This window comes from Chrysoperla carnea, chromosome 1 (assembly GCF_905475395.1).
Source record: "Chrysoperla carnea chromosome 1, inChrCarn1.1, whole genome shotgun sequence".
NCBI classification, from domain to species: domain Eukaryota; kingdom Metazoa; phylum Arthropoda; class Insecta; order Neuroptera; family Chrysopidae; genus Chrysoperla; species Chrysoperla carnea.
This window is the reverse complement of record NC_058337.1, coordinates 105,870,407-105,889,058: the sequence shown is the minus strand read 5'-3', so window position 1 is coordinate 105,889,058 and position 18,652 is coordinate 105,870,407. Positions and strand designations below refer to the sequence as shown.

General features: G+C 26.2%; 1 protein-coding gene across 2 annotated transcripts in view; it reads right to left on the bottom strand.

The window, feature by feature from the left end:
• LOC123290787 overlaps nt 1–18,652 on the bottom strand; it is a 479,121-nt gene that overhangs the window by 155,357 nt on the left and 305,112 nt on the right. For both annotated transcript variants that reach the window (XM_044871115.1, XM_044871116.1), the window contains one exon: nt 2,222–2,253. In XM_044871115.1, the coding sequence (XP_044727050.1) occupies nt 2,222–2,253 (32 nt within the window). The remainder of the gene's footprint in view (nt 1–2,221; nt 2,254–18,652) is intronic.

The window sequence follows — 18,652 nt, the reverse complement described above, 5'->3', positions numbered from 1 at the left end:
ATTATCTAACAACTTAAAACGTCTTTGAAATGTAGGTACAACATTTTATCAAAACAATAACTGTTATGTAACATAACAAAAACATAATTAAAACACTTTCAAATCCGTTATTTCGAACGATATAAAATATTACAGGAAATAAATAATTTTTTTTTTTTTAAAAACATCCGTGTTTATCTGACATTTGACAAATGTCGTATATATATAGTTTAAATTACAATGTTGTTCCCTTCAAAATTAATTTCCTTTTTGCATTGCTACGAAAAAAAAGGGTTGTAAGCTTTTTTTTATGATTGTGAAAATGTTGAAATATAAGATTGTATCACCGTATGTAATTGAAACATAACGCATTAATAAATTTGTTTTGGTGTGAGTCCAATTAATAATTTGATAAAATTTTGAAAATTCAACAGTTAAATAGTGATAAAATTTTCGTTGCCTTAATTATTCGTCACTGACTTGAAAAAAGCTTGTCAGTTCCACGTTAAGAAAACCTGATTCAAAAATATAGGAAACTATTAGGTTAAAAATTATCAGCGCTGGGAAAAACGGTGTGCATTGAAACTAGGATGTGAACAAAAACAGTAGAATATCTAGTAGTTAAACTTTGAAAAAAGGTTTTCAGGGGATAAAATTTCAATGGTTAATGCTATCATTACCCTGATATAGTCATAAAAAGGTTTCTTTAATGTTTTAGTCCTAGACATTACATTTTTTCTATTTACCCTGGATTCTTGATTAACTCTGTTTTACCCTTGTTAGGACCCTTTTGATATATTTTTTCTTGATAATTTGTTGTTAATATATCATTTTGACATTATAAATTTTATTAAAATTTCGAATGAACTTTAATCCTCATTAAGATGAAACTTATAGTGCCAAAATTATATAGTAAGAGCATATTTTCAGGACAAAAAAATGTATAGAAAGTGCCCTCACAAGCCTTATTTTCGCTTAAGTTTGCATAAAATCAATATTGTTTATACCGTAAAACGGAGAAAATCGAAAATTAGAATGAATAGATAAAATGAAATATCTAGAACAAAAACATTTAAAAAAAGTATTAGTCAATGAAAGTAAGTTTCATTAATATTTTTAAGATGGTTGTCACTCAGTCAATTTCTTAAAAACAACTTTTAGTTCTACGAATATATGTGTCTTAAAGACATTCCATCTGCCTGTGACCAGCATTCTAAAAGTACTTTGGCTGTAAACTACTCAGATTTTAGATAAATTTGTACATATCGCTTGGAATTGATTTTCACATACAACAAAAAACATTGTTCATCGAAAATTTTTAATCTTTCATAAATTTCGAGCTGATATAACTTTGATAACTTTTTTAAATAGCTTAATTTTTCGAATCGAACCTACCAGAGTCAATTTTTTCGAACTGTCGTGTCGTGTATCAGATTCCTATAATAGATGATGTCAAGGATATGAAAATATGATGAAATCATGTTTGGAAAAATAAATAGCGTTTTAAAATAGAACATTTCGTTACGTTTTTAAAATAAAAATCTAATTATTTTCTAATTATCTAATAAGTTTGGTACAAAATGGATTGTATCAATATTTTTGATGCATTCACCACCCCAAATTGCATCAATATTTTTGAAAGAGATCTCGAATTCGCCTATAAAAAACTATACTCATTTTTCACAAGTATACTAGAACTGATCTCTAATGTACAGATTGCCCAAGAAGCATTAAATTGCACTTGGAGGATTAAAGGAATTAGCATCATTGTTTCAGATGAAGAAAGCACCTCACTTTTTCAATCTCAACCAGGTATATGTTTTTATACACATTAATTACTAAAGAACAATTTTAACACCCTTTTTGACTTTTAAAAAGTTGGTAAAGGGGTGAGCACCCATTTTTTTATAATATAATTTCAATGTTTTCTTATTTTGATTTTTTCTGCATCGACTGTTCAACATCAAATTGTATTTTTAAACTTTTAATCCAACCATGAGACTTTTTTAAATAATTTAATTTTGTTAAAAAGTAGTAAAATGCGATGGAAAATACGGTGTATAAAAGACTAATAAAACGTTAAATGAACATTTCTAAAAAAAAGAATACTGGCAAAAACTTGAACATCAACCACAAGCCATCAACAACAAAAACCGTACAAAAAAAATGAACTTTAATCCTCATCTTCATGAATACATATTTTTGTTATATTTACACTTTTAAAATAATAAATGGTACTTACATTTAAATCAGATGGTGATTTTTCTTCCGCATCTGTAAAATATTGAAATAAAAAAATAAAATAGCATACATATTATTATTATTATTATTATTATTATATAAATGTATAAATGTGTTGTAGAGTAAAATGAATTTTCTGTATGAATACAAATTATAGAATAAAAATGGATATTATGGAAATCATTTTATATGTATAGAATATGCACACCCACTATTCAAAAAGCTATATATAAATAATATTATTACTATAATAGTCCGAATATCTATCAATAATATAATTTTGTAATATTAACTAGTTAGTTACTCAGACGAGTAACTAACTAATAGTATTTTGTAAGGCAGGTAATTAAACTAGAGACTAATAAATTATTATATCAAATTGAGACAATTTATGATGACGAAAAATTAATATACATTCATTGGGTGTTTGTCCTAAATATTGTTTAAATCGACGTTCCTTATCGAACCAAAACAGTGTGTGGAATCAATTTTTGGATAAAATCAAAAACTACAAAAATTTATTTAAATGTACTCATAGAAAGATAAGAAGATAGCACGTGGTGACGTCATAAATTACGCCCACCACAGAAACTATATACCCAACTTATAACTTTCATGTATAACAATCGATTTTAATTTTTATTACAGATCTTGTCATCTTTACTAGAAAGATACATTGAATTCGGCATGAGGTTAAGGATGTTCCAGCATGGTATTTGCAGTTTCTATGTTAAAGCAATGGTACAATTTTTTTTTCGACAGAATTTAACGAAAAATTAAATTTAAGAATTTAATAATGCTTACTATTAATTCCCAAAGTTTCAGAAATTTTGACCGTTTAAAATGGGAAATAATTATGCCAACGTCCCAATTTCGATCAATTTACGTCAAAATTAATATCTCGAAAGTGAAAATTAATTTCTAAATTTTTTTTTTAGAATTGTATTGTATAAACATTTTTTTCTACTTTTTCTTCAATATATAATAATATCATAAAAAATAGTTGGAGAGACCGGACATTTTACATGCTTTAAATGGGACATGACCCTCAAAATCGCGAACTTTGTCTTTAAATATCTCGCGATCTAAACGGTCAAAAATTATGAAATTTTAGGAATTCATAAATAAAGCTATTATAAACCCGAGAAAAAAAATTTGGCCAAATCTGTCGAAAAGTGATTTCATGCTGGTACTACCTTAAGGTCCTATTGTTTATAATAAATTTTTTGATAATTTGGTAAGATGTAATTCCAGCGAATATTAATGGTGTTATTTATTTACTGGACAGCATTTGTATTGAAATGAAGGAATTTTTTGAGAGTGAGGGTAGGCTGAAGACTGATTCTCAATGTAGTTTTACTTTCGAATAGCTTTAAAGTAATTTTTTTTTATACGAATAAAGTAAACAATTTGGAATTTTCCGACTGTTTATTTGCAAACTGAAAATTACATATAATTTTATGAATAATATTAATTTAATTATTGGTTATTGGTGAGTAACATTCCAGTTTATTTTGTCGGAATTTATACGGAAGCGCATACCATAAAATGAGGATGAATAACTAGTGTAAACATGACTTCTTTTCATGTCAAAATTTTTATGACATAAATAAGCATTTAGCCACGGTATTTTAGTTTAGCATTGGATCACAAAAGTTGTAAGAAAATGATGGAAGCGTAAATAAATTGTGTATCGCTTAAAACCTTAATATGTTCTATGCATTGATTTCCTCTTCCACCATTTTAAAGAATCTAACTTGTTTTGGAATTACACTAAATTTTCGTTAGAATTGGCCTTAATTTAAAACTTCAAAAACCCCTCTTCGGTTTATATTTTTTTAAATACTTTAAATAGAAATGAAAACTGTCCTGAAATAAAATTAGAGAGGATTTGGTATGACTGACACTCTTTTTTAAACATAGAAAAAAGATGCTTATAAAAATATTTCTTTAAATTTTATTTTACAACTTAAGAATTTAATCCAGTCAAAAACAAATTAAAATTTTACCCGGAAAGTGTAAAATTGACTACCATACGGGTTTTTATGGTACCATCATCAACCAGATATAGTATACACTTATAGTTCTACATATAATGAATAAATTTATGTTAAGCATTCATAATAATTTATGTTGAAATATATAATAAGAATTCAATGAAAATATTATATTATTATTCCTATCGTTAGTATTTTTTTTATATATATTCTAGAAATTCTAGAGGTGAATGACTCACATAACATTCATGTATTCATTATTATTATGTAAATCATTTCAATATTTCCGGTATAATTTCATTCAATTTCCTGTTGTTAACAGAAACGATTATCAAGGTTCAATTTTCTCATCGTAGAAATTTTATTTAGAAACCAAGGCAACTGATTTTTCATCGCATATCAACTTGTTTATCTCTTTAAATACTTGAAATAAAGGTTAATTCAAACTGATGAGAACAGTTTGAATATGTAAGTTTGTTTTTTGACCAAATTAATTTAAAATGGTAGTTTATAATAAAACAATTAATTTTTTTAATAAATTCTAATCATTGTTTTAAGATCGAAGAAGCAATTAATTTTTAATGCATTTCGTATATAAAAATAGTTAAGGTCAACATAGTTCATAGTTCACAAGGTATTAGTCACTAGCGTAACATTTTAGTCGATATATTGCAATTCATTTCAAATTTTGTTGGTCCGAGTCCTTGTAATGGAATGTAATACCCTTTTACGTTTCTAAAAATCTTCGATAATAAAATTTTTTATACCATACGGATGTTAAAAACTAGAATTATGTAAAATTTTTCCAAAAGAAAACCATCCCAATAAATTATTATTATTAATAGAGCTACAAAAAAAAAACATAACAAGCACAATAAAAAAATTTAATTCAATTTTGATATAAACCAATTCACAACGAGAACGCATTTCCTTTCCATGATAATCATAATTCCAATTTACGCGAATATTGATTTTTAGAACGAATATTTTTTTCGTGCATGGTTTTTATTTGAAAAATATAATAAAATAATTTATTAGCTTACTAAAATATTCATAGAAAATATTTATTTGGAAAAAAAAAACACTAAAAATGCATAATTCACTTTTGATCTAATCAAAATCACTAATAAATTGTATTAATGGTTTTGTAAATTATATTGGAAGCTTTGTTAATTGCATCAAAAGCTTTTACAAATAAATTTAATTTGAATCAACGAATTATAGTGAGTCTCTAGATTTCGTTTAAAGACCGTTTTACCTGAGTATAGGTTATACGGCCATTAAGTGAGTTTGAAGATGAAATTTTAATATATCGACATTTTGAAAAAGAGCACCCAAAAATATAAATATTATCAAAGATAATAAAGGAGAACTCTAGGATATTTCGAAATAAATTTCGATTTTTGCCCCAATGTTCTAGATCAATTTTTTGTTATATATAAATGTGTATTTCGATTATCAAGTAGTCATCATCAGTATGAATACACTTATCGTAATTACTCTTATTGTGTATGTTACTCGTTGCTAATTTAGTGACGGGCTGCAATGACACAGATCAGGTTTGATCGATTTGTTTGCGTCACGTAGCCCCTAAACAGATTGACCGTTTTTAATTTCTTTTTTCTTCTTGTAATTAAAAGATAATTGGATTGAGCGTGTTTTTAGCAACGTTTCAAGAAAATCTGCTCAGACGATTAAATATCATCATCTCTTTTACAGGGAATGAACCCCTAAACTCAAATTTAAAAGCTAAGAACACTCTGGATCAAATTACCTTTCAAACAAAACAAAAAATCAAATAGGTTCATCCATTCAGAAACTGCGATACTATATACTTATGACACTCCTCTATGTGTCAAAAGAGGGTATAAAATCATCAAATTTCATATTGTATTGTCTTCGATTAAATTTCCCACACATCCTTTAATCACTACTTTAAATCATTCGACTATAAATAAAATATCTGAACAATTCAATGAATTTATTGATCGGGAAAATTGTGACACAGGAAGAAAGTCATTATTAAATATAGAAATGAATAATAATAATAATATTTCCAATTCGAAGCAGAATGTGGAGTTAAAAGACAGGCAACCACAGCCATATACTTACACACAAGAAAGATGTATATAATATTATTAATGATAAGAAAAGACAAAGATGAATTACTTTCAATATTGTGAAACAAATAAGCTAAATTAATGTCTACTATTTATACATAGAGATATAACTCACTAGCTTACGAGCATTTATTAATGATTTGAGGTGCTCTTTGTTCGTATCACAGGAAACCACATCATTTTTTTTTTATTATTGTAAAAATTTCATAAATTAAAACAAACTATTGTATATTAACCAAAAGTTTTTCTAGCCTTATTGATAGCTTTAAATCTCTGGCTCCAAATAATAACACAATCGAGAATTTAATAAGAACAATTGTGTACCGTATATATTAATCGCATATGTTATTTCTTCAGTCGCGTGCACGAAGACGATTCAATTGTTTTTGCCTCGAAGACTAACTTTTATATTTTCGTTGAGTAGAAATTTATAAATTGCAAAAAAATAGTCAAGGTTCCTCAAAAAATTTTAGTTTTGAAAATCTTTCTATCATTTTATGAAAAATTGTTTTAATTTTAGCTTGCTGCTCAATTTTTTCGGTAATTAAAGATTTTAAGAATGTTTTTTATTGGTAATAAGTTTGAATGAAATGGTATTTCTAACATTTAAAAAGTAGCCCCTTTAAAAATATAGTTTTGTCAAAAAAGGTAAAACGAGATACAAAATCATTTAGCTAGTCTAGTCAAAGCCTTTTCTCTGGTGACTTATATGGATGAATTAAGATGGGTAGTTCAGACTGTATATAGGTATGGAAATATTTATCCAAGCTTTAAGTTTTACTAGAAAATGTTGAAAAATGTTACCAATTTTCACGTAAGCAGTTTTAAGAAATTATAATTATAATAAACTCTTGTATAAGTCATCTGTAAACAGTTTTCTTTATTTAAATTTATATTTCCTTTTTTTTATGAAAATAGAAAATCACCAAGAAAATGATATATGATTGGGTAGTATAATGAATAGTAACGGATGGATCATCATCGTCACTGGATTATATTTTTTAAAATTATTATATGTGAGCACATTTTGGCTTTAATAAATTTACATACATGTGCTTTCATTTTAGAATACAGGGAGTCTTACATAAATTTGATGTCTGTCAAAAGTGATTCTTGAAGATGTTTATATTCTTAAGATTGAAATATCCATCTGAAGTACTTTGTTATAACGTTTTATGTTTCTGGAATTGGAATAGACAGACTAGGACTGAAACAGGTACATTTTTAAATATTCAAAAAGTTTCAAAGTTTGAACTGACAGGAAAGTGAAATGGCTGCCACTCTGTAATAAATATGAATTTGATATTCCAAAATATTCCCTTTTCGACGATAAAAAAAATATTCAAATTCGTCATTTTATTGGAATATTTTGACTTAAACAAGAAATAAATTTGCCACGGAGTAATTGCCTTTAAATTTTGCCATCTACAAATTATTTCTTTTCCAGTTTAAGAAAACAAGCTGGAATAATTCATTTTCTATGTTTTCAGTTTTGTTATTGGATTTTTTGATCTCATTAAATGAAATTCAAAATTTTAAGATGACTTTTACCAGGCCCATGCTGTACTCAACGTTCATATATATAAATATAAAAAAAGAATCACATAATAAATACAATAATCCACCTTTCAATTTTCTATTTAGACATGAAAATATAGATCTGTCAAGCGAGAGTTTCACTTTTGTGATGAAGGTGTCACGCAATTTTATTCTCATATAATCCCCACAAATACAGGGGCACATTGCTGACACCAAAATGATATATTCAAAATTTATTGTCACAGTACTACAGAAAACCTTTTGTATGGAGTTTTTAAATTTTTTTTACACGGTAAGGAAATAATACATTTGAAAATAACTGAAATAGAAGTTCAAATGCTTTGGAATTTTGAATGTCGTGATTTGCTGAGGCATTGAGACAGATTTGCTGAGGCATTCTGCACATGCGTTAAATATTTCACCCGTTAATTATTTGAATTTGTATAAGTGAATAATTTAAATTCATTGGCAAATTAATCAATATCATAATTATAATAATATAACTGTAAAAATTTGCAATTAATTCTTTCCATATTAAAAATGATGATTTTATATAGAAAATAATTATACTTATATGTTTTGTACCAGTAAGCATGCTTTCAATAAAAATCATAAAAATAAATCATAAAAAAGATGTTTAGAACGTTAAAACAACGACATCTGCATTTATTAAACTTATTATTTAAATTAAATAATAATTATTAATTTTTATCACTAAAATTATGTATGGCGTTCCCACCGGTAATGGCTTACAAAAATTTCTTCAAGTATTATTTTGTTGCTTTTTATTTCTATATTTTTAGGTTTTCTTCAATTAATGTTGGAACAAGATCAAACATTTTCTCTTGAGAAGGGAAGGAGGCTTTTAATAGGCGTAAAAATACACGACGATTCTATAGAAAACAAATTATCGTGGTACGACATCCTAAAAATAAAGTAGACACTTTTGTTGGTTGTCGTATGCAATGATGATGTAATATTTCTTCCACAATTTTGTTATTTGAATGTTATATACTACATATATGATTTCGTTTTCGTGTGTGTATATTGTAGAAAATGAAATGTTTTGTAGATTATTAATTTTATTTTTTGACTGACATATATTTTATAAATATATGTTATTTAATAAAAATATAATAAATAATTTTGTTTTTTAAATTGCATGTAAATCAATATTTGTTTACAATTGACCTACTGTCTAGAAATAGTGTTATTAGTATAGATTGTCTCAAATAAATTTGTTACCATCGAAAAAACTCTTTAAAAAAGCCTGTTCGGTGGCTGTGATATAGACTGGAAAGTAAAGATTTCAGATTTCGCACGATATCAGTCAGTATTAGGTATAGAACGTATATTATAGCTTTGAAAGTCGATGGTTCCGTTTTTATACGCTGTTATAACGCCTGCTTTCTTTTACAAAGAACTTTTCTTTTGATAGATATATAATTATTTCACTCGAATAACAGGCTTTTTCTGTAACATACAAAATGATATAAAATAAAAAATAGATTTTCTAATAATAGATGAATAACAAAATCGATTAAATCGCGTGCTAATTTCAAGTTAGTTTTTATTCCTTTGATAACAAGACAATAGACGTTTTTTTAAAAAGTTAATTAGATTATATTTTAACATAAATCCCTTTGTTTAATTTATACAATATTCAATAATTCAATAATTTTATTTTTTATTAAAACAAGCATAACAAACGTTTTTCTATATCTAGGGTAAAATGTTGTACCTTATCAACAATGAATCGTCGATCACTCTTAATTTTTTTGAAAGATGTTGCTTTTAATAAAACAATAACTACATGATTATCAAGTTTACTAACCAAAGGGTGAGCAACCGAGAGAATGATAAACCGTGCGTACTTGTTTTCAAATAAATTAAAAACTAATTTTTTAGCCCAAGAAGTTCTTCTATTAATCTTTTAAAACACAGGCAACCTGAACTAGAGCTTTTTGGTCCGTATTCTGATATCATATTTGTATTCAAAAAAATCATTTTATTGTAGAAAACGTGCATTACTAAATTTCTATAATTGTAAATATTTTATAGACATATATTGGTACAAATAAAGTCATTTTAAAAATCTTTAAAAGCACTCCACGCTTTTTTACGATGATTTTTTTTTTGAATTTGAAGAAATTATTTTCTACTTTTCAGTTCTGCTTGATATAAAAGCGTATTTTTTAGTTTTTTTAAACTATTATCTATTCTGTGTTTTTTAGTTTTGTAGACTATTATTTATTTATAAAAAATTCAGTATAAAATATGGTGGGAGCGCAAATAAATGTATATATTTTCAGATATGGATATAATCCTTTAAAATTATTGTATTTTCATCGGTTCTTAATAAGTATTCCAAATGTCGAGTTAATCCGACAAAATCATGTTCAAAGTTTCCGTTCCATACTAACGTACGTATGAAGCTGATAAAAGCCTGTTAATTAAAAGTATCCCAATTTTTGAATGGTCTATGCCATCGACCACTTTCCCAGGGTCTATTTTGGTTTTACCAATAGTGAACTGTAAAATATTTTATTGAAGCAAGGAGTATAATTGATGAGGGTGCTAAATTTTCAAAAAAATACATCATGTATAGAAGTAATCGTGCGAGAGAGGCTATTTTCACAATTATATTTGAAGGCACGATACTCTCTCGTAAGTTGGTAAAGGTATAACATTACATAAAGCCTGTAATTGAACATAAAAATGGGGTCACAACACTATTATTATACCATACATACATAAAGTAGAGTATACACATATTTTATGTCAATAATAAAGATTATTTTACACGATTAAAAGTTTTGATTAAACAAAGTGCATAATATGGTGCATAATAGATTAGTCTTTCAAAATTAAAATTAGTTTGTAAATTGGAATAGAAAAGAGAGACAGAATTAATATTATCAAGACAAATAAAACCAATTTTAGATTGATATTTGCTATGTACCTATACACATATTGTATGGGGACATTTTTTTTTTCGTTGATATTTCCAAAATTAAGAGTTTTGATGTAAGTATCTGTTGCTTCTCTGTTGAAATTCAATAATTAATTTTGAAGTGTTTTAGACAGTCATAAAAAGTTATTTTTATCGTCTCGGAAGTTGAATGTTAAATACATTAACAACTTATTTGGTTTTAATTGCTTTTGATACCATCTGAATAAACTCTCATTGATTTTCAAACAGCATGAATCCAAATTTTATCCAACTATTTTATTTTCCCCATATTCACACCGTGCATGAGATTTATTTCAGGAGCTTCCATGGTAAAATGAAACTAATTTATTAATCTATGGTTTCCATTAAGAACTTAATACTATTTTCTAATAAATTTAAATAAGTTGTTATGCTAATTTACATTTTCAAAAATATTTTGTCTCTTATTTTCATAATTTCTAACACAACAAGTTTAAGTAATTGTTATTATTCAATAAATTTTCTTTTGACATTCACCATACCAATAATATGTAAACAATTGAAAAAAAAATCATATTTAAAATGAAACGTATGATTTATTGCAAACATAAAAGAGCAGATCGATTCCTATACTTTGCATGGAACGAATAATTTTCATTTTACCAACGAGTTTTTTAAACTGTATAAAATCAACAGTAAAATATAGGTAGCTAGTTTAATATAGATTATTAGGTATCTGATAATAATTTATTTCAATTGAACAAAATTGAATTCTCTATGGACTTAATTTAAAGCCATTACATTAAACAATAATAAATTCATTTAAATCTTCATCATATTCTGGTATTGTATTGTGGAGCTACAACTATGTATTGTGCATCTATCTATAAACTAATCAAAGGTAGTATGTAATTTATTTTCATATAAATATGAAATATAGAAATCATTTTGACCATAAATGTTAATGCAAAATTTAGATTTCTTGTCTTCTGATAGACTATGGTGCCCGGCATGAAATTCAATGATTATTGATCTTGTTAATCTTCAGAAATGAAGTACTCTTACTAAAACAATGGAATATAGTAAACTTTTAAGAACGGTAATCAATATTGTGAACGTTCTACAAGCTAAAGCAGATATGCAAGAATTAAATAATACTAGGGCTTAAAATAAAACTTTATAAATGCATTTTTTGGTTAACAAAAATTACAAAAAGTACAAAAAATTCTTAAAAGCGGTTTTTTGAATGTTATTATTATCGTTCAAAGTTGGCTGAAAAAATGATGAATCATATAAATTATCCTTTTCAATTGGATATTGTTATATCAAAAAATCTAGAGATTCTGATAAAAAATTATCTAAAATATTTAGACAATCTTCTAGTTTATAATAATACCATGAAAATATAAGGTTGTCGATGATATAAAAACAAAGTTTAGATTTAATTATGAGTTAATCGAAGATCCATCATTTGATGAACAGGGAAGACTATTGTTAGAGTAATGATGGTTGAAGAGCGATATCTATGTTATCAAATTTATAAGCATCACTTGTACACAATATATTATATATTTTTGTAGTTGCGTGGTATTGTAAAGCTAAAAATAACTCATTACTTCACAACAAAGCATGTATTTGGTTTATATGTATGCACCGTGCAATAAACCAAAACTTGTTTACAATACTGTAGGTTTACAATGAATAACAAATCTTTTCGGCGAAAAGACAGCGTCATTTGGTATTCAAGAAATTCTGCTTTCAGGGATGTTCAGCAAAACTTGTTACTTGTTCACTAAATGATCAAATATAAATTTGACCGCACTTTAATTCTAAATTTGGTTGACTTGAGCATTAAAATCTATGCTCAGCATCTGATAATAATTTTAACTAAAATTTTTTTTAATTCATGGTAAAAATATTTTTCTATTTTTTTGAAGTTGGTGGAGCTAATCGTTTAGTCTTGTATTTATATCTTCGAATACATACCAAAATTATTTCTATAAATTATTATTTTTTCTATTTTCCCCAAAGCCAGCGAAACAATTCTTTTATAGACATGCACATATTTTATACATATTGAAAAAAAAAAAAACATGTTCAATGAATCATTTTGATGATACAAAAATTTTAAGGATATAATTGTAACAGAAAGGGCATATTTTATCAGCCTGTTTCAGGCTAGGATTAGCTATATTTATAGATATCATTGTTTTCATCTATAACAATAATGCATGTACTTCTCGAATGTAGAAACAGTTACAGTTACCTTATATAATTTTGTACTTTATATTCAATATTTATCCAATTAGTAATAATAATAATTGTTATTTGCATATAAATGAGTATCAATTAATTTATCTGTATAATCATTAATTATAATTATATCTATAATATAAACATATAATAATTAATTGGAGATATAATTATGTATAATGATGTTGTGTAGGTTGTTATACCAGTGATATGGTTATTTTTTTTACGCAATTTTTTTATGAAAAATATAATCAGTATTATCAATTTAATTCAAAGTATCTAATACATGATCTGGGATTATATAAATTAAAAATGCGGATATTTCGTTTCATACGACCCAAATTAAATTTTTCAAATATAATCAAAAAATGACACATAAAAAGTTGGCCCCTTTTGAAAAAATTCCAATATTTGCGAAATTTCAAACAGCTGTCAGCTGTATCTACAAGTAAAATGATATTATGAGGATCATCTATAATTCTTTCCAAAGCTGGTACTTTTTTGTTTATCAATATGAAGCCAAAACTTTGTACTACAGCTTACCGTTTTGTTGCAAGGATCTTAAGCAGTTGTTTTTATCGGAAAACTTAACAAACAGACAGTAGAGATCAGAACTACTACTGTTTTAGATTTTTTTAAAGTAACTTAATAGGGGATAATCCTGATGTAGAATTGTCGATATAACCCATAAAAATGTAAAACTAGACTTGACAACATGACAAAATTTGAAAGTGAAATTAAAATTGATTAAAAAACGAAGAAGTTGGAAGCAATCAAAGATTGCAATCAAAGGTTACCCATCTCCTTTTAGCAAAGCAAAGTTTTAAATGTAATCTCTATGGCGACACCCACGTATGACGTCACTATTAAGTCCCTTTTCTTTGTTTAATTAGGAATTTTAAACGTTCAAATCTTGCATACTAGTAAAAATTTATAAAAACCAACTTCACTTTTCTGACTTCAAGCTTGGTGAGAATTCTTCACCTAAATAAAATTTTGTCCGATCCCCTATTTTCGCAATTTCATAAAATCAGTAGCGAATCAAAATACTACATAAAATTATGTATGTTAGTAGGATACACAACTAGTAGTTTCAATAAACTTGGAATCTATTAGAAATTGCACTGACTCGTTTTAATCATTAATGAACATATACTAATATTAGGATCACTCACTAGAAAAAATTCCATTTTTACCGATTCTTCATTATGTAACACATAATTACTTAATTTTATTTTGGTTTGCACCTCACTATAGTTAGAAATTAGTCAAAACATATATGAAGTTGACGAAATTAAAAAAAATATATATAAGGGAGTCCAGGTAGTCCACACAAAGCCGAAAAACATGGCAAGCAGCCCACGAGAAAAAAAAAGTTTGGAAACATTTTCAAACTTTAAAGGATGGGAAAACAATTATAACAAATTTAATATTTTTATACCATGTATATATGAAATATACATAGTATATTAAGTTTAGTCCCAAGTTTGTAACGATTAAAAATAATGATGCTAGGAAAAAAATTTTGTCATAGGTGTTCATAAAATCACCTAATTAGTCCATTTCCGGTTGTCCGTCCGACCGTCCGTCCGTCTGTGGACACGATAACTCAAAAACGAAAAAAGATATCGAGCTGAAATTTTTACAGCGTACTCAGGACGTAAAAAGTGAGGTCAAGTTCGTAAATTAGCATCATAGGTCAATTGGGTCTTGGGTCCGTAGGACCTATCTTGTAAACCGTTAGAGATAGAACAAAAGTTTAAATGTAAAAAATGTTCCTTATCAAAAATTAAACAACTTTTGTTTGAAATATTTTTCCGTAAACATCACTGTTTACCCGTGATGGCGCCAATTAGGCGGAAATTTTATAATATGTACTATACTTGATTATCAGTTATGTATGTGTCACATGTTTGTATTTGTTATGTGATTAAGAAATCAACACTGACTATGCATGGTATTTCAACAATTAACTCAGTCAATTGTTTCTTTTCACTTTTTTTTCTATTTTTGTGGCCCTGAACATGCGAAAGCTTGACTTTTATATAAAGTGATTTTTCTTAGTTATCTTAATTTTTTATCTTAAGAAAAATGATAAAACGATATAGATGATAAAACTATAAAGATAATATTTTATTTGTAATTTTTGAATTCGATATTCTATTATTTTTGAAATAGAAGCTATTTGTAATTTTCCATCGAATTTTCATAAAAATCTTTTATCGATATATAAAATTCATTAAATATCTGGATCGCAATTTAAGTTATTATATAAAATTTAGCTAGAATTAAAGAGTATAAGAAAATTTATTTACTATTTCTACTAAAAACACATGTTTAGAACACAACACGTTGACGAAAAATGCAATAAAAATCAATTTCCAATCTTTCAAAGGTGAGAAACACAAGAATACCTACAACAAAACTTAAGTATAGTAATATGTCGAAAAAAGTTATAAATTTAAAAAAAAATCGCACATATTTTTGTGGAAAAAGACATAGAAAACGGGTTTTTTGGCAAAAAATTCAAATAGCAATAATATAAATCTTCTTTTACCTTTTATTTTTTTGACAGATTTTGAACTTTTGGGGTACGTTTAAGTAATTTTCAACAAGATGTACAAAATTTAAGTCGAAAAGTCAAATAGTTATGTGAGAACCGTTTTGTAAAATCAAAGTTCAAGTGAAACGCGCTTAAAGTTTATTTCATAAATTTATACTTAAATCAATATATACTTTATACTCATCAACCATTAGTTTATAGCGATTCTTGAACCATATAAATAATTACTAGTTCCACAAGTTACTGTTCTGAAGCCTATTTAGAAGTTATTGTTATTACGCGCGTTAAATAACATGCAAAAAATTTGTGTACTTATAAATTTTTACTATTTATAATTTCAAAAACAACACTTTGAGTAAAAATTGTTTTATTCAGAATCGTAGGAACTGTTCTATCAAACCACATTTCAAGGAAAACGATTAAAAGTTTTTATGTGTGTATATTATTAACATATACTCGATTTCGTTAAAATCGCAACAATTACAACACATCTAAGTCACATAAACAATCATCACATGTAATGATAATCATTTTATTAATCATTTACAGTGGAAAAAAAAATTATTAATCATGTGAAATTTGTAAGAAAACTTTTCATACAAGAGATTAACTACAACATAAATGTAGTAAAACCAAGGAAAAACCTGATATTTGTAATAGACGCCCAAAATTCATAATAAATAGGGTCTATGAATAGTTAATAGTACACTGTATCCGAATGGCTTAATGTGTATCGGTTTGGAAGGAATCTCACTCAAATCCCGATTAAGTATAAACTTTAATTTTTTTCTATGAATTTTTAATATGATTTTTTGCAAATCAATTAAATTAATTTGACTACGCATTTAATATTGGGACAACTTATACTTATTTATTCATTAGGTTAATCTAATTTTACCATCCATAATGACTGTTTAAATTGTATGGATATACACATGTGTATGTAGCAGAGTGTATAGTGAGTCCGACTTGTAATACAAAGTTCGTGGGTTCGAAACCAGCTCCAGTAAAAAATTTTTTTTACTACGTACATTGACTTTGTGGTACAATCCTACGGGTGTTAGTCACTCAAAGTTTTTCATTGGGTTTGTACAGTTTATCACCGATAATGTATGTTGATATTGTATTTAAATATAACATGTGTTATGGGTCGGTGTTAAGCAAGTGCGACTAGAATCTGCGAAGTAGAAGCTCTACGGTTCGAGGCTCGGTCTAGTAAAAATTTTAAATTTTTTCTCTGCACTTCATGTTATGATTTATTCAAATTAATTTCATTAATTTGAATTTCCGCGCTTTTCTGCGGGTGTGGTCAATCAAGCCTATGCATTAGGTCAGTAGTGTTTAATCGTTCATAGTGGACAGTTGGTTACATTTGTGCTTTGTGTTTCACCTTCATTTGACTTGTGTCAAATGTCAAATTTCATTTTCGAATTTGTTTCTGAGTAAGTTTTTTGTTTTAATTTACATTTGTTTTGTAATTTTTCTAATTCTTTTTTTGTATTTTGTAAAATTCTATATTAGAAATAATTTGTTTCATATTTTGTCCAAATATTTTTTTACACAAAGCTTTTAACATTAATTAAAAAAAGTTATGTTTGAATCACTTGTTAATTTTTTTCCAATTGAAATCATATTCTAGAATTATTTTTTTTATAATTAGTGTATGACTACAAGTTTTTTTTTTATTTGATTTCAAAATTTTTCGAACCTGCGTTTATTCTCAAGAAGCACAGTTTTAATATTAATAATTATAATTTTTATTTAAGAACGTTCATTCATCAACCTGTTTTGCTATGTGCGTTTATATGGAAACAGTATTTAAATTTGAAATAATTTTGAAATTTTTTTTGAAATTTTATTAAAATTTTTAATAATTACTAACTGATAAAAGTTTCAAGTATAGTTATCGATATAATTTTTGAGAAATATCGATTTATATTTTCCATTTAAACCTATGTTAAACATTAATTTTTGTCACTTTTTGAATTTAAAATTTAACATTAATTACGTTTCGATTAATTTATAAAATTGTATATTTTTTCTTTCTTAAATCATTCAAAATCATTTAAAATTTTTTATCATCATAATTATTTGTATTTGTCTACTTACAAGTCTCATGAATGTACGTCCTTAAATGAATAACTAAATAAATCTACAATCACTTGAACATTCATAATATTAATGAAATGTTTTAATATTATTGTTTTAATCAACAACTCCGTTACTAAATATCGAAAAAAATTCTATCAAAATAATAAATAAAACTAAATTTGTATTCAATTGATTTCAACACTCCTCAAATTCAAACAAAACAGATTCCTATGGACTTAGCAAATTTGTGAAATTTTTGATTTGATAAACCTTTGGTACAAATATCAGCCAGTTCATTTTTTGTAGGTATATAATCAATTTTTTTAAAATTCTGATCGAATGAAATGCTATTTAAGTTCACGTACATGCGTGAACCTGTTTTGCTACGTGCGTTCATAGGGAAACAGTATGTAAATTTTAAAGAATTTTAAATTAATAGAAATTTTTTTGAAATTCTATTAAAAGTTTAAATAATTATTACCTGGTAAAAGCTTGTAAAAAAAAGTATTGGTATCGATATAATTTTAGAAAAATATCGTATTTATATTTTCCATTTAGTCCCATATTAAATCTTACTTTTAGTCAATTTTTTAAACTTAAAATTCAATGAAAATAATTCGATAACAGGTTATTTTTCTTGTCTTAAATCATAGAAAATCATTTAAACTATCGCATTACCATATTGTTTTTTATTTTTCTACTATTATCGTTGACGCATGTACGCCCTTCAATTATTTGGAAATAATATATTTTGAAAATCTAAAAAACAGAATATTGTTGCATTAGCTAGCTGCGGTTTGTAAAATGAATGTTTTAATATTATCGTTAAACCAGTAATTTTTGAGGATAATCAATCAAGTATTCAATAAGTTAAGAATTGGGAAAGTAAAAGAAGTAAACATATTGGCATTAAATACCATTTCATTCGATCAGAATT